Genomic DNA, 24,915 nt, shown 5'->3' on the forward strand with positions numbered 1-24,915 from the left:
CATATCCGTGATTTCTGCACTTGCCTATTAATGATGCAGTCCATAAATGAGTACGTACTTATTATCATTATATTAAATCTAGAAATTCAATATATATGTGTGCACAAATGAAATCAAAATAAGATCAGAGAGTAATCCGACTAATGGATATCTCACATTTTGCCGCAAGAAGTACGCAAAATGTACACGGGAAACATTCACTAAGCCATAACCCAGTATCCAGGTTTCCCGCAGAAATGTCACACCTTGACTGAAAAATTATTTTGTTCCCACTGAATTTACTTACTGTGCCATTTCCTTTGAGCTCTTGCAAACCTCTTGCTAGAATCTTTCGAGTCATACTGGTGTGGTTAATTAAAACTTATTTAGAGTTAGGTTTCCAGTTTCTAGTTTCCAGTATAAACCAGGTGATCTGGTGACCTTCAACCATGTCATTCTACTTCGTCGAGATCAATGTTACAATTCGCGCTATGATACATGAAAAGTTTTCTTCGAAATTATTCTTTTTGTGTTTACATCATTATCAATCACACTTCGTTACTTTCTATTTTTATAATGAAAATATCTTCTTTTTAATTTAAAAGACTTTAGAATTACAATAAAATTATATTATTTGGAAATATATTTTATGAGCAAGCGTACTTGAAAAGGAATGAGATGTAGTTAGGCCAACTGAAGACCGAGCAAAACTAAGAGGCTCTTTGGGTGCACGCAATAATCAAGGTTAGGCTAGCTCTTTGCGTCCTAAAACATGAAAGATATGGAATGGAATATGAATGCATATTTTGCTGAATTCTACAGTTTGGTTTTATCTCTGCACATACATAAGAGGTCTACTGTCAGAGTTTTTATTTGCTTATTTAATCTAAACATCGTGAATAAACATCTTTTATGTTTTAGGATGCACAGAATTCTCCTAACCCTGATTATTGCCTATTCCCCAAAAGCGCCTTTTGACTCTGCCTCATTCTTGAATTGGGCCTAACTACAACTCATTCATTTTTAATTGCGCTCAAATATAAAATATAGTTCTGAATAATATATTTTTATTGTAATAGAACAGTCCTTCAGTTTTAAAAAGAAAATATTTTCATTAAAAAAAAAAAGTAATGAAGTATGATTGATAATTATGTAAACAAAAATTAATAATTTCGAAGTGACCACTTAACGGTAAATAAACCACTTTTATGTATAATAGCGCGAGAATAACATATATGTAGGTCACATGGTTATATGATAAACGTACCTGAAACTATAAACCTAACTGTAGCAAAGTTTTTATTAACCAGACAAGTATGAATCGAGAGAACATTGCAAGCGGTTTGTCAGATCTCAGAGGAAATGGCAACACTGAAAGTAAGTAAATTAAGTTGGAACAAAATAATTTTTCAGTCAAGATGTGACATTGCACGGAAAGTCGGGTTATAAGTTACGGTATCGTCAATTGACAACTAAACAAGATTTTGCATTGCACATTTTGACCATTTAGACATATTTGTTGTATACACGCTTAGTTAATACTATAAGTAATCCAGGTTTTTAAGCTCAATTATTATATAACAAGTATTATATAATGTGTGCTTTTGTAATTATTCGTAGCAAAGTATGGTAGCCCATTGAAGCGCGCTTGTAAAATTTTTCCCTGTGGTTGATATCCAGTGGACGGCATAATTTTCCCTGCCAGGTGCAGAAATTTGCAAAACTCAGCGGGAGGTATAATAGGGTTTGTTAGCATCTGTGGTAGGTCCTGGTCAGATTTTCGAGGGTCGTTTTAAGAGTTCTGGGTGATCAGACTGTGCGTGAGAAAGTCGTTTTACTATTTTACTAGGAAGTCCATATAAGACAGAGAACAAAGAAAAGGTAACTCTTGTTGATTATTTTTTTCCGACAATCAGCAATTTGCCGTCATTTCACAATGACGTTTTAAATAATTGCCAGGAAAAAATATGCTTTCCATAGTAAAGTTTTCTTGATCTTGTGTGGCCAAGTCAAGCGTTTCCTGCAGACCATTTTAAAATAATACTATTTAGTGAAGTCCAATAATAATAATAATAATAATAATATTTAGTAAAGTTCAAAAATAATAATAATAATAATAATAATAATAATAATAATAATTTGAGTGTGAAGCTACTGAGTTGTTTGTTACTTTCTAAAGCTATCGAGTGTTTCTCAAGGCTTTGTACATAAGTTGTTAGTTATTGTCGTTAACGACATTGAGCGTTTCCTAAGACTCTTTTTGAAGTTAACCCGTATACGTTAAATTAAATATATCTATGTATGTGGCATGTCAGCAGAGTACTGTCAAAGAATGCAGCAGGCAGTTGTCCGCACCTCGATCTGGCATGGACCATAGCCAATCGTCAGGTCAACTAAAAAGAAAAAACAAACAAAATGGCAATATATTTTAAAGAAAGAAAGGGTGGGTGTTATTTATATGTAATCAAAAGGCATACCAATTTATTGGTGTATTGTTTGCTGTGTTATTTATCTAAAATCAAGACATGCTAATGTACAGGCCTATTAATTGCTGTGTCATTTATATGTATTCAATATACAGGCGAATGTATTGGCATATTGCATGGCGTATTGCATGTTGAGTTATCTTTATCTAATTAAAAGACATACCAATGTATTTACGTATTGTGTGTGTGTGTGTGTGTGTGTGTGTGTGTGTGTGATTTGGATTTTTAACGTAGCTACCGACTGACGGCTTAGAGGCTGATATCTATTCAGCCTACTTTTCTGTAATTTTACATCATTTTCATAGCAGAATTTTTCAATGCATCATTCTATTTTATGTTTTATATACGTTTATGTTTTCACTGATGCCTGTGCATGTGTTCCATTATTGATACTTTGAATTTTAGAATTAGTTAATTATTTAGTGTCAAGCCAGACTCTTTCACATCATGTTGTATATACTGTATATGTTGTACATCACAGATAGAAGGCCTCAAGATAGATTAGTCCTGTAACTGAGTTACCTTTTCTAAATAAAGTCTTTATTATTATTATTATTATTATTATTATTAAAAACTGCACAAATTTGTTGCTACCTTTGTCTGCACACATCGGTGTATATTTGATACACTTACCCGTATTTCTCGCAGGTGTTGGGCTACCGTCGGCTGAAGGGTTCTTTTGGCAATATGTGCATATCATTTCCGGATCAAACTATATGTCTGGCGACTTGTAAATTCACGTGGAATAACACAAACCTTTGTTATGTGGCCATTTTGAATTTCGTGCTAGATACGTCTGTTTACAAATACCGGCAATAGTCTAAACGGTACTTAGGTTTGTTCCGGAAAGATTTGCATGCAGCAAATTTGCACATTTTAATAAACAGGTGACATCAGACCTACATGTCGTCCATCAGTACGGGCACAGTTTGGAGCGGGGGGGGGGGGGGGGGGGGCTGGCTGATAGACTAATCGCTACGATGTCTCCATTGTGGCAGTTTATAGTGATGTCTAGCAACTGGGCATCAAGCTGCAGACATGTAGCATCATGTCCCACCCAGTCACATTACCCTTACACCAGGCCGACCAGCTCTGACACTAACCTCTTAATGCTGAGCGTCAAGCGAGGCATCCGGCATCCAAGGGGGAGGCTCTAACCAATTAGGCCAACGGAGCGGTCGTATTGTATGCTGTGTTTGGGGATAAGAAGGATAACTCGTAAATAAACGATCTCAAGTGGTTCATATTTTAATATTGAATTTACGAAACGAGTTAAATAATGTCAAGCTTTTGCTAGCTTTGGAAAGAAAAAACTGGACATTATTCAACGAGTTTCATAAATTCACTATTAAATGATTACCCATTAGAGAGTCTTGTTATCACGTAGTTTTTATTTAGAGTAGAAAGAAATAGAAGGAAGAACCGATTTTCGGCTTTTCAGTCTGACTCAGACGATGAACTTATGAACTTTTGCGCGTGAAAAATAGTCCTAGACAGGAATTGTAGCAGTACTGAACAATTTTTTTTATCACAATGTCTGTATACTTTACTTATAGTGTGTTCAGTTTAATATTTTGATATCATAACATGTTAACATACCATTTTTGTGATTCTGATTGGTCAAATTAAGCTCATGAAATTCTTGTGCAGTAATGTCATTACCGATTGTTTGCGACCATGGGTATTTTCATCGCCCCGCCCATTAGAACTTCTTTATTTTACAGCTATTTACTATTTGGAAATGGACGCTGTATATCCAATAGGTACCAGAGTAAATTTTGGCAATACAAATACTATGGTAACAGAAACATATAGGAGAGGTGATGTGGTTTTCTCCTGTAGAGTGAAGTTTGACAACAAGAAATAAGCAATGATTCCAGCAGATCTGAGTCACATAGTTCTACCTCTAACTACACCTGAGGCAGAGCCACAGCAGCAGACGCTGACGACACAGCCGGCCATTGTGATAAACCTTTGAGGGAGTAATGACAATTTTCGATTTTGCCATAATTAACCAAATCCCGTAACGTCTCGTATTTTACCCATGTCTATGATGGGATACCGTCACTGAGCGGAATGATATACATAGCTTTCCGTCTCAGTCGAACGCGAATAAGGATGTTACAGTTGCGGTCGACTGCAATCAATCTTCTTTATAACCTGGCAGTCTCAGAGTTATGGCTTTATAGCATTGTGCTATGTATGTGCAACATTGTGGCTGTGTCTCAGATGCTAAAATATTTGGAGAACATTACCTTAAAGCTCAAAATTTTCAATGCAGTATACATTGACATGCATCTTTTTCTCCCATCACTGAAAATACCTTCTTGCTAGTACATATACAGTGCGAGTTTGTCTAAATACACTTTGGGGTCGTCAATTAATGATGTCAACAAAATGGGGGGAGGGGGTTTAAAGAAGTTTGACAATTGTTGACATGGGGGAGGGGGGAGTTCAAGAGAAATTGACGTCAACAATGTTATTTTTTACAATAAATTTAATCAATCAAAAAATAGGAAATTAGTCGGTGCGTTGGTATGGCACACACTCGCTCGCCCGTCAACAGCCCACCAGTTTAATCCTAAACCGGTTGAGCTCTTGCCAAGGAAGTCATAGTCTTGCATCATCATATTTTGTTTTTATTCAATGTAAATTGTAGACTGTAGACAGATTTTTAAGGGAAGCTTTATTTGTAGACCTTTTAATTTCCATAATTCTATTTTTAGCATAAAAGCCAGCCGTATAAAATATTGTTAGTTTGGGGGGGGGGCGGTACAATTTTATTAGGGGGGTCACTGAAAGTTTTACAGTTGTTGACAAGGGGGGTGGAGGGGGGGTAAAAAAATTGCCTAAAAATTGTTGACATAATTAATGGACATCCCCTTTTTGAATACTGCGTAAGAATAATTTTATAGTATAAGGAAAACGTTTGAAAATTCATGATGAAAGATAAAGCATTATTCTCTGAAAAATATTAACATAACAGATTGAAAGCGGATTCAGATAAGGACTAATTACGCTGTTAAATGTCGCAGCCACAAGGATCCGACTTTTTAAGCAATCGGACGTAAATGACCATAGCATAAAGACCCAATTCTTTGAGCACATTTACAGCGAAATTCCGGAAATGTCGTCCTAAAATGTTCTTGAGCTGAAGAAAAAAAATCAATAACGTGCAAAATGTCAACCATTTTTCAAAAGGAAAACAATGTCCTTAAAATGTCTACAGGATCAAATATGTCAGTAAAATGACAAAATATGGACCTTGAATATGGACCACAAAAAAACCCAGACGTATAGACTCCTTGTTTAAAGTCTTTCTGATCACCTTCACCTTGTGCATAACAAATTTCTTATAAAAATATCATGACAATTATAGACACCTCGATTAAAAAGAACAATAAATGTGTGGTACAAACATTTTAACCTGTTCATTTTGTTGTCTCTTGAGAAGATACTTCTTGCTGCTTGTGGGCAGGAGTCACAGTGGCTCAGTGGTTTTTTTCCCGTCTAGTGACCGAAAGAGTGCGTTTTTAAACCCTACCAACAGCCTGTGTTGACTACCACGGTTTGTCTTTGGGCAAGGCACTTTGCTACCCTTGCCTAGGCACTGAACAACTTCTTGTATTGCTTTTGCCATGAAATATCAAAGCAAACCAATCTTGAGCATGTATATTGAAAATTATTTTAAAAAGTGAATCGCGTTAGTAATCAGAGGTAGCTTCTTGGCAACGTTGGGACCAAACCTTCTGTTATGTTGGATATAACATAGGAGATAATACCAATCGATTATAAATACAGCTTAAAATATGAATTATTATTTCACTTCTCTTAATCAATGATTTATATGAATTCATTCATTAATGACAATATTCACCCCCAATTCAGTGCAGCAATATCATAATGTCTGTTATGTTTTTTGTTGGAATGGAATATGAACACAAATGTTGCTGACTTCTACAGTTTAGTTTTACCTGTGCACATATACGAAATATCTACTATCGGAGTTTCTATTTGCTTATTATATATATATATATATATATATATATATATATATATATATATATAGAGAGAGAGAGAGAGAGAGAGAGAGAGAGAGAGAGAGAATATAACGGTACTGAGCACGTACTCATTTATGGACTAAATCATCAATATGTAAGTGCAGAAAACACGGGTGGGTCAGTAGGGCTACGTTTGGCTGAAACAGATTTGGCCAAATCTCATTTTTGTTTAGAAAATATACGTCTGCTGATGATGATTTTAATGTAAGTGTCAATTCGATCATCATTGTGTACGTTAAGGTTTTACTTACAACTTTCGATCATAACTTAGACTGCCAAAATGGTGTAATTAATCCAACTTGTGATTTCAGTAGTTATCCTTAATATAACGCGATACTTAATAAATTCACTAGGAACAACCATCAGATTGTTGCACTAAAGTGTTGCACGTTACCTTGATAAACAAGTTTGATCAGTCTTTTCCAAACAGTTTGTTTAAGAAAATAAAGAAACTAATAAACAAGGGTCCCTCAGAGGAACTGACGGTCTTAAAAGAATTGCAGGACGTTCATGAGAAGACCATTTCTTCTTTTTAACTGCTAATCGTTGAAACTATCTTTAATATGCTTGAGCAATAATCGCGTATCCGAGACAAATACCGGTCTCAAGTGTACCTCCTGAAGATGAACTTCGAACATAGTGGATACCATGTCGGGGTCCACTTGCACTGAACATGTTCCTGTTGCGTCTGTCAATTTCCATCCTGTGCGACAGAAGCATCTTCTTGTCAGAATGATAAAAACAAATGAAGATAATGTACACCAGAGGAAATCTCCAACACTTATCTCTCTGCTTATCTATTTAAATATCCAAATAACGTTATGTTTATCTGTATGTCACTTGTAGATACAAAAAAAAAACAACTTTATTTTGTTTCTTCAAAACGCGACACAATTCTACCATGGCATAGTAAATCAAAACAACTGATAGCAATATGACCCTATCGCAAGAAAGAAGAAGCGTAAACAAAGATATTTTTCTAATAATGTTTTCGTTTAAGAAAGACAATGCAGCACTTGGTAGTTCCTATGCTTGGTGGATTATTTAGTTAGTCAAAACAGACCTAGAGTAACGCGTGATTTAGACGGTAACAATTCACCTAATGCAGTTCTGATTTCTTTCCTCTAAAAGGTTATTCTTCCATTTACTTTTAGGTAGGGAAATGAGATCATGTTTTAATGAGATATATACGTTTCATTCTATGTATGTATGTATGTATGTATGCATGTATGTATGCATGTATGTACCTATCATGTATGAAACTGTGTTTACCTTTCAGGCAAAAGCGACAATAATAAAGATCTGCGCTATAAACTAGATTCTGTTGTTAACCATTGTGCGCTATCGCAGGAAAGAAGTGAGAAAAACGGTACATTGCATCAACGAGGCAGCTTAAACAATTTAGAGGACAAAGTGGTTTAAAATGTAATAATTTTATCTCATTACGAACTATGTATTACAAGAAATTCAAAAAATTAAGTCAGCACCAAAACTTCTTAATTTAAAAAAAATATAAATATCCATATATTAAGAATTCAAACATCACTTTATCGTAGGCTTTCCAATTTGAACAAATGGTATATTATACTTTTAGAGCAAGCTAGAAGAAACCTGTTGATTTTAGTCACCAGTAATTTGTACTTATTCTCACCAAAATTAGTATGTGTATGACCATGAAACCTCTGCACACCAGCTTATGTCCAAGTGGACGGTAATTTTATGAAATTCGTTATTTTTCTAATGGGAAGCAACTGGCTTAAGGTCAACGCCATTTACCAGCAATTCAAATCTTTCTTGCACTGTATTCAATTAAATAACATAAATTATAATTACTAGACTTCATTGAAATTGGGAATGTATGTGTTCCTCAAACTACTCCTGAACCACATGTACAAAGGATGTGTCATTCTCTGTACTGATGGATGGATGAATTCATGCATGTATGCATATGTTTATCCTGTATGAAACCGAGTTTACTTTTCAGGAGATAGAGACAGATAAGGATTGGCATTATAAACTTGAGTCCTTTGTTAACCCTGATGCTTTATTGCCGGAAATAATCGAGAATAATGGAGTTTTCCTGTCAAATTCGCAAGGGCAATTTGATGAGCCGCATGGCCCTTGTGACGATTCAATAAATAAGCGATGGAGCTTCAAAACTCCTAGAGAAGGACGAAATTTGAAAGGTAATCATTTTACATGAACCTGAACCACTTTCACAAAAAGCAATATCTTCATTGATTTTATCACACAGATAAAATAGTAAATTAAGTCGGCAATAAGAGTTATCATTTTTCTCAAAGCTAAATAAGCTAAATATCCACAGATTGAGGACTCAAGCAAGGTTTAATCGTAGACTCTCCTACTTGGACAAATGGGTATATTATATCCTTATACCAAGTTATAAACCTATTGATTTTAGTCTCCATTAATGTGTCCACATTCTGAACACCATTATATATTTATTTCCATGAAAATCTTATGATAACCAGCTTGCCCACGTGGACAGTTTCCAATGAAATTCATCTTTGTTTTGTGATGGAAAATACTTGGCTAAAGATTGTCACTTATACCAACAATACAAATATCCTCCCATTTATTCAATCAAATATCAGAAGTTATAATTACTAGATTGTGTTGAAAGTAAAATTGTATGGGTTCCTCTCCTTTTCCGACTCCCAAAATACCCACTTATTCTTACATTATTGTGTTTGCAAAACCATGCCATGCAGATTCGATTAATAGACCAGTTTAGAAGCGTCTTGATAATTCTAGCGCGAGACCAAATTTAGAAGTTGGTGTCTTTGCCTCAAAATAATTAATGTTGTGGTAATAGGATATGTTTTTCCATTGCCACAAGAGAAATCAAAACATTTTCTCAGAATCAGATTTCAGAATTTGCATGCTCCCAATTAATCCAAATTATCAACCAGTCTATAACTCAGACAACACTTAATCGCCGACTTTGAAATTCATATGTAATTTTTTTGGGCACAAAATCCACTTTTAAGTCCAGACAAAGGGTATAGTAGAACTTCTTACAAAGGGCAATTTGTTTCCCTGCACGAAGATACGCTTCAGTGTTAATTGAAATCTAGTATTTTGTTTCATTTTTATATGTCTGAAACACTAACTTCCGTAACGGTATATAAACACCTTTTTAATGGCTTCTTTCTTTAAATATCCCTCATTATCCTCGTTTTTATCTTTCTCACGATATCTTCTTGACATTTCTGAATTTTTGTGATAACCATTGTCTGTAAATAAGCATTTTTGAAACGAGCTGCAATCCTGATGTTTATTTTTACTAAATCAATATGTTTTAAAAAATCAAACTGGCTTGACGAAAGACCTTAACGCCATAACAAGCTTAGTAAACATAAATACTCGTAAAAGATGGGATATATATCCGTTTGTTCTAATATTCTGGGATAAAACGACGGAAAGAATCACATGTTAAGTGGAAAATCCAGTGATGTACATAATTTATATGAAATGAAATCTAAAAATGAAGATTATTAATTTGACATCCTCTGTAGGAAATGCTTGTAAATTCACCAACTAGAGGAACCTAACATGGCTATTTTAGGGAGGGAAATTATAACATATAAATCAGTATTTATTAAGAAACGCTATTTACATATATAAAATTAAGACAATGTCTAATGCTTAACATCAAGTTCAATTGTTTCCATTGCTTACATTTTAAAACATTTTTAAAGTTTTGATATTCTGCTTCATAGTGCATAAATACGTGCAAAATATCGCGATAAGCTAAAACTGTATCACGATCATATCGCGGCAGAGGCGTATCGCGATGTATCTATATATCGTTTCAGCCTTAATTATTCCACAATATTTTTCATAAACAAAAGCACATCTAGCACAACTTTGTATATTCCTCTGCTTAAAATCAAGTTCAGAAGGTGTTATGTTGTTCTGTTATCATTGAAAAATGTCAGATAATCGAGTTTAAAATGTGGGCGTTACCGAGGTTGGAGATATAGCGGTTAGAGTTATGTACAAAATAAGCAATACCGGTAGGCACGAAAATTTAAAGAGGTTTTTTGTTTCTAGAAAAGGACGAAATTATATTGTCCACACAGTATCTGCTTAATCAGTAACACTATCGCATTCGTTATTATCTGTCCAGAGAAGACAACGTTATGTAGATTAGGTTCTTAAATGCGACATGGCAAAATCGGTGTTCATTGCTGAATTGAATGTTGAGTTTTGAGTGTCACACAGTTTTGCTTATATCGAGCTATCTACGATATATAAGCGTTGCAATTAAATTAAATGCCTTGCCTTTATTGAATATATGCGTTATTTTGAGCAAGTGGAAATATTCGTTATGTAGGTTAGATGTTATTTGGAGACGCTAAACAAACGACCGTAGACCAGCTTGGTATTGTAATATTTAATATTCGCCACTATCTTACAACGTTTCAGATCTATCCACTCTTAAAACTTAAAATCACTTGTCTCGGATGCGATTTATAATATCAATAAATATCGTTATATTTCAGAAAGTCTATATGTCTGGAAACATGCAAGTTGCGTCTCATCGGCAGCACATTCAGAATTCTAAAACAAAGAAAAATTCAAATCATGTTTGACATGCCCGTTATGTTGATCGAGACATTGTCTCTCAGAAAATCCAAGTATTTGACGGTATTGTACGAATTCAACTCTTGCAACCTAAGTGACACGTATTTCTATTTGTAACCATTTTCCCAGAATCACTACATGAGTTTGGTTCCAAATTCTAGGTAGCTTCTATCACCTTTTGTGGAAATAGTCACAAACCAGAAAAGAGGAAGGAGTGCTCGAAGCAATTTTTAAAATCAAGCTTTGAATTTCAATTTACTGAGACAAAGATAATGTTTGTTCATTTCTTTGAGAGCTAGGCATTTATCGCACTTTGAAGCCGTGTTCCAATGTTACGAAGTAATTGCATTTAAAATTGTTTTTCCCTGTTTTGACAAACATAGCCATACACGTTGAAGGTTCTCCGTCTGTATACAGACAAAGAATCAATGATACAAGAGATATCTTCATTTTAATTTTTATTCATAAATGCTTAATAACTAAAAAATTGAAATGATGCTGACACAAATATTGCTCTACTGGAGTCCATTTTGAAACTTTGTTGGGGCGACAGATCCAATATATTTTGTGACTCCCTATTGTACACACACTGCTCTATAAAATAATCAACCTTACAGTGGCAGATGGTAGCATGTTTTATTTGTAATTTCGAAAAGTATAGAATACAATTATGTGTAAAATGGTAACTCACTATACAGAGTGTCAAACAAGAATGATTTATACTGGATTTATGCTGGTCATTCACAAATCAAAACTGAACACGAAGTTGGTCAATTACATGAAACCCATTGAAATAATTAACATTTAAGGCCAAGGTTAAGTAGAGAAGAAATTTATTTCAGTACCATCTATTTCTCAGATTAATATATATTTTGGATATAATTACTCCATCAAAATAATTTTTCCAGGCAGAGGAGACGACAGTAACTCAGAGTCTGAAAACATCAAATGTATTCAAGACTATTTATCCAAAGTAGTAAAAAGAAAAGGTGTGAGTATTGACAATCCACCATTAAGCCACCCAACTGAAGAGGCTAAAGTGCCAGAACGTCCGATCCGTTTGTTGAATTCTCCAGCTAATCTTAACGTCTCCAGAGAAAGGAGAAATTTAGAAGGTGACTTTCTATTTTAAGAAACGATGAATGATTTAAACTCTTTTCTTTGGATCTGTATACTATTCTACGTTATTCATATCTTTCAAGTTAGGTAGCAGTTTCCTAAGTAGGGAATATGCTGATGGTAAAAATGAACACTTAGTGATAATGACTTTCAGTGTCATGCTGTAATGTTATTCTATATTAAGGTCTACACATTTTCCAAGCTAAATACTCTCTACTGCACTGGTGGCAGAAACACTATTTATCAGCTGAAGCACTCACTTCTTTAAAAACTCTAACCCATTAAAAATAATACTAACCCATTAAAAATAATACATGTATTTAATTAAAAAAACCAATGAAAACAATACAATAATCTGGTTGTTTAATATCGATAATTTTTCTTTCTCTTTAAAGTTTAACATTAAATTGACATCCTTGTAACAAGATAACTGGTTGGGATTTCGGATTTACAACAGAACACTTTTGATGGTGATACAAAATACAATGTTTAATAAAGAACGACTTGAATGAGCAATTAATCATAATTAATATTTGCATGAATATGATCCAAATATTGCACCAATTGACATAAAACGCAATGACTTAATAATGAAAATACAAATAAATGACCTACACAATACAAGGACAAGGGGTGAATGATTCACAGATATTTCGCGACGAAAAGATTGATGTGTTTTACTCAAATAGTAAAACAAATGTAGTATTTTACTCATATAGTAAAATGTATTCACTCAAATAGTGAAATTATGTAAACAAAAGGGACAGATATACAAATTATCTTTACAGTCCCTAAAACACACAGGGTTTTATAAACCCCCAAAATTAGCCCACGGCTAAAAGATTACATGTGTGGAGTTACACACTCCGTCACCAACACACCCGGCTACCAGTCACACTGGCCAATCAAGCCTTTAGTATTCCAGCTTGGTCTATCAAGCAATCAGCACCCACCAATCTTGGCCAGCAACGCCCGATCTCCTGCTACTCGACCAGCAACACTGTTTATTCAGCTCTACGGCTGCTATGGTTCAGCTTCACAGCTGCTATGGTCAACCTCTTATGGTTAGTTCTACAGCTGGTACCACGTCGACTCCGATCACTCCGATAACTCGGATCGTTCCGGTTACTCGGGTCACTCTGGTCAGTCCGACCACTCCGATCACTCTGGTCATTATGTATTCACTCGGGTCAGCTCAACAGCCGAAGATGTGCAAGTCCTTAAAGTAGACCGCTAACTGGCAAGACGTTCCGTAATGTGAAGATTTAATCTTACGGTGAGGCATTTATACACAGACGAAGTCGTCATACATTTTCTGTGCGCTGGAAGCATTCGGTTTTTCCCTTTGAAAGCACTTCGCATGTGCGGCATAGGATGAACCGAACTCACTATTTCGAAATATTGTACAATATATATAAATCACACTCGGGTGTCGTTCTACACAAAAAACGAAACCCGATTACATGTATTTAATAAATAAAAGGATTAATACAATTCCTTGATAATCCATTCTTAATCTAGCATAATAGATTTTGTAAAATATATACCCACCAACCCAAACTATGGTAAACAGCCTCCACTTCATTTTTACAAAGACGATATAAACTACAAGTATCTTTTCCTATCTTATTTAAAAGAAAACAAAAACTATTTGGGACCAAACGTCTGTGCAAAACTTTAAACTAGAACCATCTTAAAATTGGATTTGGACATTTTGTGACACTAAATGGCAAATTACAAATCTTGAACGGATTTAATTTCTTATGCATTATTACATTTGATCTAAGATATACCTTCAGAGTTAATATAGTTTAGGTCCTACTGCCCTTTTGTTTTAGTATCATACAGAATGTAGGTTGATGCAATTAAGGTTATTGTATATTACTGCCAATGTTTATGTTAGGTTTATTCCTGTAACAATTTAACAGATATTAATAGATTGTTAATACGTAAATATCTGTTTCAATTTGAAGCTTATTGGTAGAATTTTCGATGAAACCCATGAACACTCTCTAGCTTAAAAATTACTCAAGTACAAATTTCTATTTTCACACAAATGCCTAAAATATATAATAGTTTCCCCTAAATTTAATGTTTGTATTGTCTTATACTTGCAGAGACACATCAAATATATTAATGACTAGCCATACTCATCAAAAACATCTATCCAAATGTACTGAGTTGTTTTCAACATGATTTGTGAAAATGTATTTTATAAATGAAAACAGATTATTTATATAAAGTGATGAAGCTACCAATGTTTTGCAGTTATGATTTAAATGATAAAACCTTATTAATCAATTAAGTTGTATTGATTCGGTACTCTTGTTGTTTTATGCCATTATACCTTAGTTCCAGTAGTCTTTTATACATCGGCCAAATTTATTAGGGTTTCAATCTGAGTTGTATACTAAGCAGTATCTTATATTGCACGGTACTCAATTCTAAACCAAATTGTTTTATGCTTTCAGTGTTTACACCAGGTACATAAAACTTTACGAATTGCAGTATAAGATCTAATGCAGACTGGAGAGATTTTCACTGCCATCTAAAGTTACCCTATTACCTTTAATATGTACATTTTTCTGACCATAGGGGTCGTTATCTCGGCGCACATATTCAAAAGATATGTAGATTTTTCCGTTCAATATGTTGGTATAAATAATTATTCCATAAATGAGTGCAAATAAATTGTTACGAGGTAGAAGGTTAAATAAAATGGTAGAGAATATGATTATGTGAAGTGGATATTTATTAAATGAGCAGCGAAGAGGCGATAAATATACAAAATAATTTTGTGAACAGTTTATATCTGTGTAGTGTTTTAGTTTCAATTGGTAATAGCCGCAGTAATATTTTGTCGTTCTTCTACATCAGGAAACGATGCAGGAAACCGAAGCATATATAACCTGACTCGAGAAAACGAGGAGTTAAGAAGGAACCAATGCTGCATTGTATGCTTGACAAACCAGAGATGTGTGGTCTTCATACCTTGTGGTCACCTTGTTATATGTTTGTACTGCAAAAATCATGTTAAACAAACGTGCCCAATATGCAGAGGGAAAATTTCAGAAAAGATAAAAGTTTTATTTTAAATAGAGCTTCTTCACATTAGGGTCAAAACAGATATGTGTATATCAGGGAACAAAACAAGACAGTACATGCATTCATACAGAAACAAATATGAAAGGACACATTTATATATACGTTTGCATTCCTGTAGATAACTGTACACAAATACATACATGTTTATGCACGTGTTCTCCCTCAATTGTATTTATAGATTATTGCTTTTGTATGGGATTATATCGAGTTTTTCTGAATAATGCTGCATGACCTTGGGAGTGCAACATTAGTCCGAAGAAACAAGTTCATATTTTTTCCATACAAATGCAGTAACCTTTTTATTATATACTCATTTTGTTTTTCTACATAAGGCAAGTAATATTAATAATGAAAAGAATACCCTACAAGAAACAAAGTAATTGAATTCTGGTCAAAACAGATACGTTTATATCAGGAAACGAAAAAGACAGTACATGCATACATACATAAACAAATCGGTAAAGTCACATTTGTATATACATATGCATTTCTGTAGATAACTGTACGCAAATACATACATGTTCATGCACGTGCTCTCTCTCAAAATGCAAAGTTTAAATTTTGGAGAATGTATTCAACCATTATATGTTATGTAAAAGTGTGGAATTACTTTTACTGGGGAAGGTAGTAAATCATGCTTATTGTGCTTTCTGTTCTATTGGCTGTTCTTTAATCCCAATTGCCGTCGCTTCTGATCTCCTAACTGGTGGGGTTTTCTGTCCTTGCCTTCATTTAGCTACATGATGTCTGTGCCAATCGGTGTGAAGTCGGGGATTTCCAATATCTTTATGTCCAGAGTTTATAAAACCCTGATAATCAGTTTTGATTGAGTTAATGTCCTTGACCCAATTACTTTTCTTTTCAAACGTCTTTGTGGTTGTTTGGCACAAACCTACAACTCTGACTCATGCAAAATGTATTATCAGAGTCAACACTTTGTTATTTAGGAATATATACCCATATGGTATTTAATCAATCGGAATGTTGATTACGTGACATCACTAATAGTGACGTAAGCAATTGTTTGAGGCTATTGAAACAAGATTCTTTGAAATTTTATGACAAAGTTGCAGGAAAAGCATTACAAATGAAAGTGTTAGTATTTATTGATTTAGGCTTTAAAACGTTGTTGTTGACGAGTTATTACTTTTTATTGGAACACTTGGAGTTGCTTAAACACTATGCGGACGACATCCTCTCTCATGCTCATGTTGTTGGGCCCATCCTCACCGACAATCCCGGACCCACTCCCCCATCACAGGTGGTTACATAAGATGTGCATTGCTTTAATTCTCTCAAGTAAGTTTCTGTTTAGGAGAGCACAGGTTGCAGAACGAGGGCCATGAAAGTAGCATGCATTTTTTCAGGTTGATGTACACTTTACGCAACTTATACGTCATGTTCCCAACATTTAGACAAGTATATGCCACAGTACATATATTGTTTCAATATTACCGAGATATTATAGCAACTCCCCTAGCATAACCTGGAATCTACATGGCGCCTGATTATCGAACTTTTCCCGCAATTAACTTAATTAAACTGGAAATTAAATGCATTTTAGTTTAGAGCAAAGAACAACAAATAGACATTTAAAGTATCTTGAAGGTCAGTGGGTTTAGTTACTAATTTGCCGATCACTAACGTTAAGACCCGCGATCCAATAGCACCCCGGGCTAAGCAAATATATCTTGTGTTTTTGCTTGTTTCTCTCCTGTAAGGATTAATTGCGGTCCTTCACTCCAAAGAATGAGAGATATTGATGGCCAATTTAAATGCACTGTACACTTATAATAAAAACTATTTCTTGATGAAGGTGGTTGGGGCTGGAAGGATATTCAATCACTGTGATGATGCATATCATCAACGGCTGTAATGTTAATAGCACAAAGTGAATGCTTTGAGAGCAAACGAATGCATGCAGATCCATATCTGAATTAAACTCGATAGACACAGTTATCACTAATAAAAGTGTGGATTGGGATTGAGATGTGTTCGTGTAATAGTGTGCTACATACAAAAGAACTCAAAATCATGTTCCATGAGAATTATTTATTGTCGTGTGCAAAAGCAGTAAGCAAATACAAGCAAAATTGCACGCCTGGTCCACCGTAAGTTGTTGTTGAGTTGAAGCATCAGTGAAAACTCTTGCATGTACTCTAAGAAGAATTTTTAAAATGGAAATAAAATTCTCATGTATATTAAAACATTTTTCATATTGTTTATGTGCCGATGAATCTATTTGAGAGGATGTTGAGACTTTTTATGGATCAACATTGCAATGTCATCCACGTCATGAAAGGCTGGCCCTAGGTAGCAACCAATCATCGTTGCGCTGATTAATATGCTGACTTACTCCAGTGTAATCACATTAAATATTTGACAAGGCTTAACGAACCCATTGATGAAACATTGAAAATCATGCAAAGATTCCAATAATCGAAATGTTTGAATTCAATTTGATACAACTTACCTAACGAAACAAATCCTGAAAGATAGCAGATTTTCTTTTATCAAAGGTGACTTACCCTGTAAAATGTAAATGAATATAAAGTACCATTATATTCTTTATTAAATCTGTTTATTTGGATATGAATTTATCATCTGCATACAAGCATGGGCATTGAGTAGGTGTATTTTTTAAAACATATTCATCACTGATGGGAAGATAGTTGCATTTTTAGTGGAATTAAAAAAGTTGAATTTGCGTCTTCTGAATTCGGGCTAGAATTCACTCAACCGGTTGCTACATTTTGTTTGTAAAGATTCTTAAAATTTGTTAATATAATATGCAAATTTGCCATAGTATTTTCATTACTACATTCTTCAGTTATATCAAAATTTATTCACAAAGGTGGCCCTCTGTGAACTGTACTTTTACAGACTAAATAACCAAATGAACTTAATAAAATTGTGTTTCCACATTTGTTATGTTTTGTTATTGGGGATTTGTTGTTTAGGTTTTTTGCTGCTTAGAAGAGGATGAATTCAAACCAAACCAAACTCTAACTCTGTGAAGTATGTATAGAACCATGTCATACCAGAACATTTAAGGCCATGCAAGGAAATAAATGTTTAATATACAAACACGGCAAGTGTCTATGTAAGGAGTAAATTCGAATACATTCGTTGCATCCTTAATCCTTGTGCACTGTGTCTACTAGGTGACCGATATTGACATAGTATTTGGTACATGTAGGATAAAAGCTTAAACTTACCGTATTAGAAGCATTCAACTAATCCTCTAAATCTGCAAATAACATATGCATGCTACAATTCAATCAACAGCAAAAAAGATGAATAGACAGCTCAAGATTATTATTTTGAATACGACAAATGTTTACGCAAATTACATGAAATTAAACGTTATCATAAAAACACCCACACGAGAAAACATAATTCGGTGCACAGGTAGGATGCATGTGTGACCAGTATATAGACAGAATTCAAAATATAGTTCTACTTACAGTTTCACCATACAGTACACATTATACATATTGAACTAAATTGCAGCACACATATGGATACTACATCTCAGGTATGTAAAAAGGAAAAGTAAACTGTATAACAAGAAGTAAATAAATTTACTAAAACTATATACAGAATACTTATAAATGCACGCATTAAAAAGAAAATATAACTGTGGCAAGGAATGAATTGGATTAAACACAGATATATCATTTCTAGCATCGAAATAATAAAGTATACAACTGCTTGCAAAATTGTCCAAAAACATATTCGAATTGTACACTTTGATTTGCAAATGCCAATCAAGTACTACATAAGCATCACTGAATACATTTTGAGGCCAAACAAATGTGAGATAATTGTTCACGATATTTGGGCGAGTATGTTAATGTTAGATTCAGACGATCAAAGTTTTTCTGCTGTACTGTCGTTAGTAGATATATTCTGCAGACTACCAGCCATTTGTTCAACTCTATATGCATTCTATAAAGGCCACAGATGATCTATCAGAAACCAGTATGATGGGATATTGACCCTGGATTGTCATATAGAAGCATTGTTTTTGATCTTATGCCAGCAATTAAGATTTATGATTACCCAAAAAGCATCAGCCAGGTTATTGTAAATTAACTTATTTTCCTGGGTATTGATATTCACAGATGGAAAATTGTTTCTTAGATCTTTGAATAGTGGTTCGTATTAACCACAAAAATTAACGAACAATCGTATTCTATGGATATTCATAAATTCACAGTAGCCCAAAATCTAAACTCCTATGGCGATTCTGCTGGTTAGTCTATAATCATTCCAATATTAAGTAATAGTTTAAGTAAAGTTTGAGAGAAGATTTTCTCTAAGTTTGATAGAGTTGTACTATTTTTAAAGTAGAATGGGATTGACTATTTGACAAATAGGTCCAAAGTCTAATTGAATAGCCGTGTTTAATCAAGAAAAAACAATAATCGTTTTAAATGAAGATATATATTTGAACTCGTAAAAAATATAAAACGAGAGCATAAACAAAAAGGTAAACAAACACGCATAGTTAATAAAACCTCCACTTAGATGAGAAAATGAAACTTTACAAATGGTAGATTATGCAGATTAAGACTAAAACGCCTGATTCCCTTATTAGTAAAAATAATTCTATTGGACAATGTGAGCCTTGATATGACCTCTCATGATACAATTCTTGGTGTATTCGTAGATAATCTAAGCTGGTCTATTCACATTAAACATGTTAGTTCCCTTACCAGTAAAAGTAACTAGTATGTACATAAAATCACTTAAATTAAACATGAAAGTGGATACATGGGAAATGGTTTACTCCCTTTAGATACAAATGCTCTTTTGTTGACAGATCTCCAAAAGCAGTGTCAGGGAAAAGTCATAATATATCGTTCTATTGCTTAACTAAAATGATGTGCCAGGTTTCTTTTAAACACACTTTTGAAATATGGTTCTGTTTCTGAAACAGAAGGACATTGCTGGTATGAGAGATTACGTATATATTTCATAACAGAATTATTCTGCATCAAGGAATACCATTCATCGCTATGTGATGTACTTTAAAGGTCAAAGCGTATAATTGAAGCCTTGAGCCCAGGAAAGTAATATCTTGATGTAACGGTATCAAGATCTAACGTTCTGGCACAAACTACCAAGATTCTAGACCAATTAATATGTCAACGTTCCATAAAAGAATGATTGAAAAATAAAGCATCACAAAGTTGTTACTTTTCAATATCAAAATTATGCACAATGTCTGCCCTACCACATATCTAGCAACAAAACTATTTTGCAGTGGAAGTTAAATAGCAGCAAGGGGGAATGTAATCGATCGATATTGAGAATAAATCTGAACACTGCTAAGAAAATGTGTTTAATTTTGTACTTCAAGACACTATAATTTAAATCACGATCAAAGTGAATAACTTTTTGTGTTCTCAGCTTAGAAGGGATGTGAATGGTGACAAATAATGACTATGGACAGCTTTACTATATTGCATACAACTCACATGCGCTTTATTATACACTAATGATTGGTAAAGCCATCGTCCGTTTCTGGTTTAATCGAATATGTACACGAAAATAGAGCGAAATCATCATTAGACTCTATTAATAATAAACATCTTGAAATAAGTGACGAGTAGTAAATGCAAATAACTACTGCAGTATGTTCATCACATACTCTCCAACGTGTCACACTGTATTTGGCACAACTAGTCGCACAGAATTTCGTGTGCATTGCCATGAAACGTGCATAATGTTTGTCATCAATAGATTTAAACATGCGATATTGTCATAGTTATGAAGCAATTTGAGTTAGGAAACAAGTTATCCAACTTAGGTACAGGGCTTTCCCCTGCCTTGAAAAACTTAGCATAATGCTTGCGATAGAGACAAACAGGGACAAGCATATATCACTATTGAAATACATGAATATACCATGATGAAGATAATAATATTTACAGAATTATTAAAATTATTCATTTACAAAGAAAAGAAGAAAATCAGAGATATCTTCTTCCTGCCATTATAAAATGTTTAACAGCTATAAACACCTTATAATTTACATAATAAGTTGTTAGAGATGAACCTAGAATTAGCAGGGCAATTGTCGCAGGTAAAAGCATGTGGCTAAGATTAGCAAATAGGATCCAACGTTGACGGACATGATCAATAATTGATGATGCACAACTCGATAAATCACTTTACTCTGTCAATCATTGGCCTACATTTTACCTTGCTAGTTTTAATACTTCTCCCTTTTTGGTTATTGCTTAATACATTGTATAGCATAACTAGGCACACATTTTTTTAACAGATTGCAGTGAACGTTGGTAAATATTATGATCATTACCAGACGAACACAGCTTGCACTTTTTTATTGCTGTTTAACTTAGAACATCCTATGGCTATCTTTAAAAATGAATATGTTGACAAATTATTGTGAGCCCGTAAGTTCTACGAGGTATTTGCCCTCTTTGACTTACAGCTAAGTGCACTTTTTCTGAATACAACTATTCATGCAGTTTAAATGGATTGCTGAGAAACTTACTGCATATTATCGTAGGGAATTATGGTCATAATAAAAATATAAACGTGTAGACCAAGCATTGTACTTGCACTATTTGTACAAGAGTTATTCCCCTTTGTTACTATAGGCTCATACTTAAAGAGCCTTATTCCTGGCGAGCAAAAGGCATAGTTTATTAGATTCTCTTCCAGATGTCAAACTGTAAATAAGATAATTATACGGACTCAAGGTATAAGAAAATGACGATTCAGGACAAGAATAGCCTGTCCCCTCACTAGTACAACCAATTTATATGTACACAATTGAATTGGTGAAACGATAAAAAAACTGTGAAAGTATTCAATTTGTCGCAGGTACCACATCGGCAAATCCGTGAAAAAATGATAAAGTATTATTGGTCCCCCTCGTTTGAGAAAATTAAATGTAAAGAAACGAAACATGAATGTAATAAGACCATTCCATTTGCTTATAACAGACAACCATTTAGAAATGTATCATATCATGTGTATGTTTCTCCGTCTTAAGACAAATGATATATGTACACACAAATAGATCCAGAGAAAAGATTATTGTGATGCAAGATAATAGCTGCTCAGCAGGCTGCATATCAGCAAATTAATTAGCAATGACACTGCTTGTCTGTCTGTCTTCAAACCTTCTTTACAAAAAACAAAAACAAATCCTGGAGACACATGTAAATGAGCATGCTGCCTGAGCTCTGTTTCTAGATCGTGAGACTAATCCAAGGGGCGCGGGCTCCTGGCAGACTGCCTCGGTGAGTCCCACAGCCAAGGGCAGCAAAATTCACAAAAAACAAAGCAGATGACAATTTGGATATTCCTTGCTCAATAGCAGGCAATAATTAAAATATGAATTATACACCAAAATATGAAATCGAGATATATGTATATACATATTAAGGAAAAACCCGATGATTATGAATGTACTCCCTTAATTTACAGCAGATAGCACACGCGCAAACTAAAACAAAATAATGAAGTGGGTTGCTTTTTATCCTATGAAAAGAAATTGGACCGATTAAAGACGAAATGTTATGTATCCTGCTCGCTATATTGCAGGCAATAATTGTAATGCATATAACACACAATGCATGGTTGCTTCTAGCACGACAATGAAGTATATATACTTAACAGATTGGAAGAAAGATGAAAATTAACAGAGCACTCACTTGGAGATAACATAGTTAAACAAATAGAAAGGATGCATACCTGTACAGAATAAGGAAGAAAACAAACACGATGTCATTAAAGTATCATTAACTTGTTGTTGTCTAACATCCAATATACCACTAATTATATTGATGGATCTTATTTCACTCCTTCTCTGAAAGTAAACAAAGGATATATGAGTGCAAAGAATGAGGTGAACTATGCTGGAAAAGAAATGATCTCGACTGTTTTGCAAATTACGATACATCGTGCAATGTACAGAAAATGCTGAATGTCTAAACCTCTTTCTCGATAAGAAGTATGCACTCGAAGGCTTGCCAGTAATCTATCATAATGAAAGTGTTACAGTTATGATATAGTATGAGAAAAATATCAGGGAAATAGGAAAAATAGAAAATATTTATGTACAAAATAATTGGGAATACAATGATCAAAAACAGAATATCGCTGTTTCTAAAGAAGACAACGAACTTGCAATTTTACATATGAATGACACTGTATTACGCATAAGTCTCCAAAGAAAGCAAAGTATATGCATAATTAAAAAGAAAAGGCAGACTACCGTCAAAAACAAAGTAATCCCTTGCTATGTAGTAGCAGAAACACTGACCATTTAATGCGTCAGTGAATGCCTTGTGATCTCAATGTGCGATCACTCGAATGAGTATGGATATATTGGTTCTAGCCATGCATTCATGATGTTAGAATATAATCTAATGATACAACAATACCACTTACTTTTTAAAAATATAAAGGGCAGTAAAGCTACATTCTGCCGATACATATTTCAGCCATTATTCCCACAACATTCCAAACTAACTACATCCCTTAGTCCCCTATACAACACTAAAAGGGCAGCTTTCAGTTGTTAGATAGCGGTACATCTACTAAGCTTTCGTAAGTGTAACTCTCCCTCTAGAATCGTCCAGAAGGAGCTGATTAACGTGCGAACAAACAAAAAGGCAGCATTACAAATTTCCATAAATTAAAATCGGTGATACTAACGTCCGATGTCATACCATTTGCGACATTTATAACAGATCTTTACCCGTTAACTATACTGGCAAACTATCATCATTTTAATCCCAATAATATTAGCCAAATATCATCATATAAGAACGTATTCACTTCAGTGATATAGTTTTTCATAACAATTCCTTTCACATACAATACACATTAATCTCTAGCAAAAACTTTCACAAATAACTAGTTTGCATACATTTGTAAATATAATCCCATGTACAATATAACATTTGGAAATAATTGTTTTCCACAATCAAGAGGACTTCTCCTGGCTTAGGTAACAATGTTATTCCCATTAGAATATGATCTGAAACAAAAAAATTTGGCATCCGATGGACCGTGGACAAAAGGTACCTCATAAAGCAAACCGGGTAACTATGTTGCCCCTATACATCACTTTCTGCAAACAGGTCACAACAAAGAGAAGACAGTTAAGTTTGACTATATTATGAACAATAAGTTGATTATTAATCAAGTTCAAGTTTTGGTATGACGATCCTCTCAATAATCATTTTACATTTTGGGCACTGCTGTAGGCCGAATGCACAAACTGTACAAGTTTCCAGCAAATGCCCACACGGCAGAAAAACAACAAATGCGAACAATGTAGAACAACAAATCATTGTGGCATCCCGTGAGCATTTATGTCCCTTTTTCGGTTTCCTGTGCTTTATGGAAGCTGTTTCATTGTCTCTATTAGTCGACTCGGCCCCTGCATCAGCTCCATTATCTGCAGACCAACAAAGAGAGGTATAGAGGAAAACCTTTAATCAATTTGGTAAATGTGAGCATGTTGCAATAGAAAAAGGATGACACGTATTTGCAATCAAATG

At 34.2% G+C, this 24,915-nt stretch overlaps 2 protein-coding genes across 3 annotated transcripts in view; one reads left to right on the forward strand and one right to left on the reverse strand.

Moving 5' to 3' along the window:
• Positions 1–1,241: 1,241 nt before the first annotated feature.
• On the forward strand, positions 1,242–17,871 carry LOC149796495 (uncharacterized). Its single transcript, XM_089961212.1, has 4 exons — positions 1,242–1,356; positions 8,511–8,712; positions 12,046–12,252; positions 15,134–17,871. The coding sequence occupies exons 1-4, from the start codon at positions 1,342–1,344 to the stop codon at positions 15,349–15,351; spliced, it is 642 nt and encodes a 213-aa protein (XP_089817338.1). The 5' UTR covers positions 1,242–1,341; the 3' UTR covers positions 15,352–17,871.
• Positions 17,394–24,915, reverse strand: part of LOC149796496 (uncharacterized) — a 53,708-nt gene continuing 46,186 nt past the window's right edge. For both annotated transcript variants that reach the window (XM_089961211.1, XM_089961210.1), the window contains exon 12: positions 17,394–24,812. In XM_089961211.1, the coding sequence (XP_089817337.1) occupies positions 24,550–24,812 (263 nt within the window). In that variant the 3' untranslated portion in view covers positions 17,394–24,549. The remainder of the gene's footprint in view (positions 24,813–24,915) is intronic.

This window comes from Sinohyriopsis cumingii, chromosome 6 (assembly GCF_028554795.1).
Source record: "Sinohyriopsis cumingii isolate HCF-2022 chromosome 6, ASM2855479v2, whole genome shotgun sequence".
NCBI lineage: Eukaryota > Metazoa > Mollusca > Bivalvia > Unionida > Unionidae > Sinohyriopsis > Sinohyriopsis cumingii.